Source organism: Ochlerotatus camptorhynchus, unplaced genomic scaffold, assembly GCF_037179485.1.
Source record: "Ochlerotatus camptorhynchus isolate MF236.1 unplaced genomic scaffold, CSIRO-AGI_Acam_v1.1 ptg000434l, whole genome shotgun sequence".
NCBI classification, from domain to species: Eukaryota; Metazoa; Arthropoda; class Insecta; order Diptera; family Culicidae; genus Ochlerotatus; species Ochlerotatus camptorhynchus.
Genome location: NW_027040920.1, coordinates 7,680,532 through 7,688,993, shown reverse-complemented (window position 1 = coordinate 7,688,993; position 8,462 = coordinate 7,680,532). Strand labels below are relative to the sequence as shown.

The 8,462-nt window shown below is 40.3% G+C and overlaps 1 protein-coding gene across 1 annotated transcript; it reads right to left on the bottom strand.

Moving 5' to 3' along the window:
• Positions 1-6,724: 6,724 nt before the first annotated feature.
• Positions 6,725-7,487, bottom strand: LOC135711574 (uncharacterized). The gene is made up of 2 exons (XM_065234447.1): positions 7,295-7,487; positions 6,725-7,206 (listed from the first exon to the last, which is right to left on the bottom strand). Exons 1-2 carry the CDS (start codon positions 7,343-7,345, stop codon positions 6,739-6,741), a joined length of 519 nt encoding a protein of 172 aa, XP_065090519.1. The 5' UTR covers positions 7,346-7,487; the 3' UTR covers positions 6,725-6,738.
• Positions 7,488-8,462: the final 975 nt, after the last annotated feature.

Below are 8,462 nucleotides of genomic sequence, written 5' to 3'. Positions count from 1 at the left end.
CACCATTGTTTTTCAGTGAATGTAAATTGCATTCACTGAAAAACAATAACATGTTCTGCCAGCTCTTGTACGTCATGCATAAGAGATTCAGATTTTAATTAACTACAAAAGTTGTAGTTAATATCAAAAACCACAAAAGCTTCATACATCATTTAACGGTATTCTGCTGATGGAAAAAGTTACAGACAAATGAATGTAAATGAATGCACGAAATGAATGTAAATGATTTTCCATCACTGATCCCAACTACCGTAAGGTTGCCATCCATCGCTCACGTAGTCTTCCTTTACCTTCCTTTAGCATCCTTTCGACAAACAATTGCGTCTTCCTAGGATCATGAGTGGTGATCTTACGGTGATTCCAGTACAACTCTGGAACCATGTATTGAGTCTGCTTGAATCTATACTAGAAGATATTTCTGGAACCATTTAAAAATTTCACCCCATTTGAAAAGGGCACACAAGTCTTCTGTGAACAAACCCTTCCAGTCCCTTCTCTCGTCACCCGACAACATCACATATGATAGGACCGCGAGAGTCAAGGCATGCGAAACAGCGCACGGCGATGGCGCCCTGAGAGAGCGCATAGAGATGTTGCAATGAAACAGTCGCATGTGATTGAATACATGCGTCGCATTGAAGCGAACCCCACACGGTAAGAAATATTGTCAATACTTACAAGTATTGACAATAATATTGATGATGTGAATACAGAAATATTGTCAATACCGATGTATTGACGTCAATATAAAATGTATTGACAATACGATTATTGTCAATAAAAGCAATCGTGTACGGTCCACATGAGAGAGCAATGTGATGAGACAAAACAAAATTGAAACGCTTGAATTTGTTGAGAGCGTGTAGCTTGTCGCGCGCATCGTTCTGGTCTCGCTTTTGTACAATTAATGTAGCACACCATGGATTTAAGAGTCATGCGACGCTCTGTCTCACAGCTCGCTGTCGCATTTGTGTACGCGTGAGATTTCCGGAAGCCTGCTGTTGAATAGCTACTATCGTGGTAACTCACCGATTACCTGTCGATCTGCCAAATTTGGAAAGACGTCTGCATTGAATTGTCTCATATAATAATATACCGCCCACTATATCACAAGAAATTGCGAGTAGCTGAGTGGAATGGAGATAAGTTAAGCATTGGGTACAGGACCCCTGGGTGGTGCCAGAAGATGAGCGCAATTGAATCATCAAGTTGCCATAAGGCACGGAATGAGACTATTGCATGGCTGGGTAGTCAAAGTCTTCCATTCGTTAGTCATTTAGGTGGATTAGAACAGGTTTAGGTTTAGGGTGGGCGTTGGCCAGATTTGGATTTTTCAGATATAATCCTAAATAGGACTTAGATTATTTAATACACTAGTAACCTCAACTTCTGTCACAAATATTTGATTGTACGTCATTTCCAAGTTATATATAGATACATTCATACCATTGGCATTTTGTATTTAAGATAAGACAGAGACAAGATGCGGAGGGCCTGCTTAGGGGGAGCGTAACCCATGTTATGGCTTCTATTTATTAAATAGTTCAGATAGGCTGGAAATGATAGGTTCATGGTGAGAAAATGTACCATATGGTGCCCGTTCACTGATCAAAATTAGATTCAAATCGTCAGGCCCTGCCCTGGAATAAGGGGATTGACGATGATTTGCCAAGTTTCATTTTGCATTTGCATATAATTGTAAGTTTAGGTTTGCTTTTGTAATTGTAAGATAGATAGTTTGCCTCAATTGAAACATTGAGTTGTATAAACTTGACGAATCATACCTCTAAAATAGTAGTAGTTACAGTGCCGCATTATCATTGTTGGAGGTGTCGGCAGGGCTGATTACGGATCAAAACTAACATAACTCTAACACTGAAATGATCCCGAAACTAACGCTCATTCATTGCACTTTGAGTCATAAAGTAGTTTTATTTATTTTCCTACTAATCTATCTACACACTTAGTTTTTTCTACCGAGCTCGGCTGTGCGAGTCTCGGCGGGGAGGGTTTCGCTGAGATCTCGGTGGGAGTGACATTTGATTGAGGTTTCGGATAATCCCTTTTCGAATAATCTGCCTGCGTTTCTTTTCTTTGTTATCTACTTTATCCCTTTTTATTTTTCTGCTCTTCTTTCCTCTTCTATTCTTTTGTTTTTTTTTGTTGTTTACATATAACTAATACTAATACCTCCTTGTTTTCTCTCTAATTTGTCTACTATGTCCCACCATCACGATGAGAGATGAGCTACCGTACATGGTACACGCTCATATACACTCCCAAAATAGTATGCCGCAAGTAAGTATATCACAGAGGCAACTAAAGATCCAAAAACAAAAACCGATAACGCTGAAGATAATAAGCTGTGGTGATTTATATGACTATATGGTATTATTTATTTATACTAACCTAAACACAACGTGGGGTGACCCAAATCCAAACGATCACTAACCAGAATAATAGACTTATCTTTTTCAGCAGGTGTAATTTCGTATAGTTCTGTTTCTCTCTTTTCAGCAAAACAACAACTAAAAAACCTCTATAACTCTTCACAGCAAAAAAATAATTTTGATATCACATCAAAGTGGATGCACTACAATCATGTCGAAAATTTCATGTAATTTTTATGAACACATAAATAAACAAATGCAGTAAAAGCAGCGTAATGTCAGTTCATGCATTGTATTAATGATAATTTTGTCCTTTTTAGCAAGTAATATTACACCATATTTTCGACATGATTGTAGTGCATCCACTTTGACGTGATATCAAAATTATTTTTTTGCTGTGTTCTCCATTCTTTTAATCTCCTACTATCCCCTATAAATGTATCGGAAACTAGTGGAACTGTATGTGCAAACAGAAACAGGCCTGCTAGTGGAAGAAGGTCGTTATGCTATACGGTCTAGCATAGACCTACGGCCAGGTTTCAGTAGGTACACACTCGCTTAATGGCAGATTGGTTTACAGTGGTCGACCAGGGTGTATGCTGATAAATTACAAAATTACAATTACATCATTATTTCATACATCAGCTTGAATTACGTTGATCGAAATTACATTTTTTTTTTGCTGTGCACTACACCACCGGAGCCAGCAAAGTTCAACAATCCATCGTTGCTTATGCCTTTGTTGTCGTTTGGAAGCAGTTTTGCGAGGTAGGCGACGATTGTGCGTATTTCTCGCGTAACTTTTGAAAAGGGCCTATTTATAGCCTGAACAATACGGAAAGAGCAAATTGAAACATTGAACGTCGCGTGAAAGTGGAACTTAATGAAGGCCTAAGTACTTTTTCGTAGTTTTTAGTTTTCGGATTTGAAAGATCGTCAGTTACAGTGGCCTGCTTACTGAGGAGAAAAACGCGGTCCCAGGTCCTTACATATCAAAGAGATTTATGGTAAAATCGCTTGTGTATCGTGTATTTTGCGAAACTCGTTGTTGTCGTTGGTTCCGGGTTTGAATGGATACACAAATTTGAGCAACGGTATTATGTGATATGAAGGGCTCTGTGGCCTTAGAGTAACCGTTTTTGCTTACTGAGCAGAACATCATGAGTTTAATCTCAGGCCCATCCACATTCAAGATTCGTCAATCGTTTTATTTGTTAATATGACTACATGGTAATAACAGCAACTCGGTGATTAAAAAGGTGCTCGTCTGCCTAGTGGCAAACGTTTTTGCTTACTGAGCAGAAGACCGTGGGTTTAGTCCCAAGCTCCTTCGCGTTATATGATCGTTAGGACATCAATTCAGCTTATCGTTTACCAAAACGAACCCTGCTGCAAACCCAACCCTCTTATCCAACATCCCAGTGATTCCTCGTGGAAGTGCAGAGGTGTTCTCGGCTTCCATCAAAGCGAGTGTCATGTCAACACAATCCTTCCCATTCCTTTCTTGACCTGTGTTCGAGCGCGGCCGGCGCTGGTATTGCCTAATTTAAGATCACCAGTTTTTACACATTGAGGATGATTGCTAGTCCCAAGCATCGTCTATTGGTTATCTGTGTAATTACAGCTGATCTGGCAGTAACAGAGTAGCAACCGTGGGCGGTCAATCAAGCTCAAGCTCAATCCATTCACAATTTTGTCTTAGTTATTTACTAATGCTACATTCTTAACAGATAAGGTTCCGAGTAAAAATGTTTCTCCAGTCATTACAAAAGACATCCAACCAATCTCGACCAATTAATGGCAAAAAATTATGTTCAGTGTCATTAACAATGAGCTCTAGTTTTGCTCTTTTTGAATTCAATATAATATCAACCAATATAGCACCGAAAACTTTTAAATATGATCCATTCACAACCACTAATCTTTTCATAATACCATTCAAATGCATATGCTCAAAACACCTTGTATAATCCATTTTGCTCAACACTGTAACGGATGACCCACTGTCAACCTCCAGTTTAATTAGCTTGCCCTCAATATAAACTTCCAATAGACAAGGTTCACTAACCCTACTAATTGACTTAATCATCATGCAAGGGTAGTAATCACCTGATTCCACGTCACTATCGTAGTCCATCCTTAATCTTTGCTTGCTTTTGTTGGTTGATAAATTTGTAACAGTTTTTCTGAATATGACCTCTAATGTAGAAAAAATGGCAGATAAAATTGGCATACCGCCCTTTTGTCTGGGATCGCGATCTAGATCTCTGTCCGCCATGATAGTATTGTGAACGCCTATCGTCGAATCGGTTCCTCTCTCGCCCTCTTCTTTCACTATCTCTCTCCGCGTAAACCTTTCTATCTTCCCCGTAATCTTCCCAACCTAGGAGCCGGATAAGGAAACGTCTCCACTTGCGAAACAAGCCAAGTATAGCGTCGCTTCCGACCGGCTATAAGCACAAAAGAAAAGCATACAATAACGTTTTAAATCAATGACAATTGATTTCTTTCAATTGCTATTCAATTGCAATCAAAATTCACACTAGTTACTCAAATAAAATACCTTCAATCCAGTAGAACTCCAGAATCAACCAATTCCTTTGCCGCCGTCCAGAACCAATTTTTCCACTTCGACAGATACTTCCAACTCCAACACTTTTCAGTTAAAGCACACGCGAATCACTTTTTTTTTACCTCGTCGTCCACTGTAATATCCTTCTTTTTTAATAAAAAAGACTCAACTCGTCCGGTCAACAGTAGCAACAGAAGACAGCTCACAGCAATCTAAAATAATGCGTCGAAAAAAACTGCCTTTGAATTTTTAATAAATGCATCAAAGTAAATTGAACCTTAAGCCTAGGGTTACTTATGGTGCATTGGGTGGCCAAAAATAAAAGAGAGTGTTGCTCAGAGAAAGTTAGAAAAACTCCAAAGGTTAGCAACTACCTCAATAATAGGTGCAATGAGAAGTACACCATCGAAGGCATTGGATGCTTTGCTTTATATGCTACCATTGCATCATTTTGTACAATTCGAAGCCGAAAAGTGTGCTCTAAGGATTACAAGGTCAGTGAAACTCTTTGAAGGAGACCTTAGAGGACATCTTAGGATTCTAAAAACTGTTAGTATCAACTCTCTAGTAAGGAACAACGAAGACTGGATGGATAAAAGATACCGTTTCAATCGACTTTTTCAAGGATTTAACCCTGGGCGTAATTCATGGAAATTTGGTCCGATTCTTCGTCCAAGATCGATTGTTCTGGTTCAAGATTGAACAACCAAGTAGGAGCAGGAGTAACTGGGTCATGGGTCAATGCTGAAATCCAAGCAATTTTAGAGTGTTCTATTATATTTTTGCGTAGAAACTATATAAGAGTTCCAATATATGCATAATGTCCGACAGTCAAGCTGCTCTAAATGCTTTAAAATCGGCGACATGTACTTGTCTGGGAGTGTAATCAATCACTTCAAAAAATTTCTTGTCATAATCAAGTTAACTTATATTGGGTTCCTGGTCATTGCGGGATTGAGGGAAATGAAAGAGCTGATGCACTAGCAAGACTCGGATCTCCTCATAAGTTCATAAGGCTAGAGCTCTTTTGTAGCTTATCGGCTGCATCTTTTAGAAGGGGAAGCGTGGGAATCTTCAAAAGTGGAGGAAAACTGGAAGAACACTTCCTTTGCTAGGCAGTCGGAGCGATTCATTAATCCAAACATTTATGAGACCCACAAAAACCTTGAACTTTCTAAAAAAGATCTTAGCATATTTACAGGTCTTATAACAGGTCATTGTCCGAGCCGTTATCACTTGATTTGAAAACTTCAAGATGATGTATGTCGCTTCTATGGCATAGAAAAGGAAGACTAGGAACATTTGCTATGCCAATATCCGGCAATTTTCAATAAAAGGCGTAAGTTCTTCGACAAGGGGCTGATAGAAATCATCATTTGGACATTTGGAGAACAACTCCCAGTACGGCAGTGCACATTATTCGAAGTGTAATGCCTTGCTGGGATAATGCTACTTGTTATTTGCTGTGGAGAAGCAAGCAATGTCTGAAATTTCCATATTTATAAACCTAGTATATTTTAAGATTTGTGCTCATGAAATTGCGAAGCGTGATAAGAAAAAGGACTCTAAATGCAAACACCTTAAAAGAAATTGTCATTGAATAATTCATCATTGCTCTAAAACCACCACGCAGAGCTTACGAATCAATGTACAATATTCCTGTCATCATAAAAGTGGTGTATTTTGATGATATTGAAAACTTATTAGAACAGGAATTTCGGTTCATATTGAGAATAGCAATCAATGTACATATACCGTTCAATTTCGATTTAATTATCAACCAGAATTTTCCATTGCAGCAGTCACGTATTTTCCGTACCAAGTGTTCAACGTTGTCCTCGTTGTGCCACTCGACAAGGACAAGCTACTCGTACTAGGCGCTCTTGTCGCTCTCACTCCTTCCGTACTACTGGGCACCTTAGTTTCCCCACTATCGTCGTACTCATCAAGATCATTACCGGAAACGGTGGAACTTTCCCTCTTCCACAGTGCATCAATCACGGCTGCAGCAGCACCTCTCGTCGCACCATGGCTTCCCTGATTGCCACCTCCGATGGAAAGCCGCGGCGCCTTGTTCGCCCCATTGCCTCCGATCCAATCGAACACCGATGGATTATTGTTTCCGGAATCGCTTACCACGTTCAGCAACCGGTTGTGGCTGTACTCGGCGGATAAATTGATTGTGATATCACTTCCGTTCGCTACCAGTACGACGATGGCGGCCGCAGTCGCAAACCCACTGAACTGCAAAGAAATGGAATTCATTTTTTTGTTTTGCTATCTCTTTCTCTCTGTTGCTGCCATCACCAAAGAGGGTGAGACATTAATTTACCAAAGTTGATCCGAGCAGGACCGTGACCGTCGAGATTAGTAGCGATTTCATTTCGCAGGAAACGGTTCCTCGGTCCCGGCTGAAAAAGTTGCTGTGGGTAGTTCTAATCTCGTTTAATTTATTCTAACCAGAGAGACTGTTGTCCCCTACACAGGGCAGATAGAGGCGACTGTATGCGGTGTGACTCGTTTAGAAAGTTGCACCATTCAGACTGAGTAGGAAATGCACGCTCCTCAACCCAGCCAACAGGTAGGTAGGTAGATGTTCCTCGTGTATCGTTCCAGGGTAGTTGCAGACTAGGCGGACAGAGTCAGTGTGCTTGTTTTGTACATAGAAACAGTGCAGTTGTTTACCCGGATAGTTGGTACGGCTGCGGTTGAAGAAAATATTTACAACATTCTCAACGGTTGCGATCGTACAGTGTGCAGTGTATGGCATTGTCCGAACAAGCAAAGGGATTTGGCTGCTGCGAATTAGATAAGGATGCTACTTGAAGATTTAGCATTAATTGCATTTACAAGCAGAGCAGCAAACGTGGTCTACCAATCAAATACACTTGGTCTCAGTAGTACTCGAGATTTGTGCTGAAAAAAAGGCGGTGGCAATGCATGTCCAGCCATCATTATAAGCATTTGTGGACTTAGTTCAATATTTGCTTAAATCGAAATATTTCCATATGTGGTTGAATTACAACAACTAGATCTTAAGAAGATGTTAAAACACCCTACCCAGGTTTTCTAGTATTATCTCTGAAGTTACGTAGAAATATTTTTTTCCTTGATTTGTTTTCCGTCGATCTTGTTTTCCGTGCTGAGCACCAATACTACCGACGCCAGGGAGGCAGCTCCCACACCTGGACCCTACCTATCGACCCATCAACTCATGAACCGGGAACCAACGGCTTTACTTCCCTTCCGAAGAAAGCCGTGATCAGAGATGTTATGCCTCGGAACATGCTGGGGTGAGAGGTAATCACGCTTTCCACTACACCACCGGCGCCGCTAAGATTCCACCTCTAGTTGTGAGCCAGAACAAAATATTTTTAGCTTTGCAAAACTTAGACGTTTCGAAAGGGCCTGGCACTGACAACACACCGCCGTTGTTTTTAAAAGAATGTGCTGGTTCACTGCTGACGCTGCTGAAGATTATTTTTAACAGGTCACTCAGT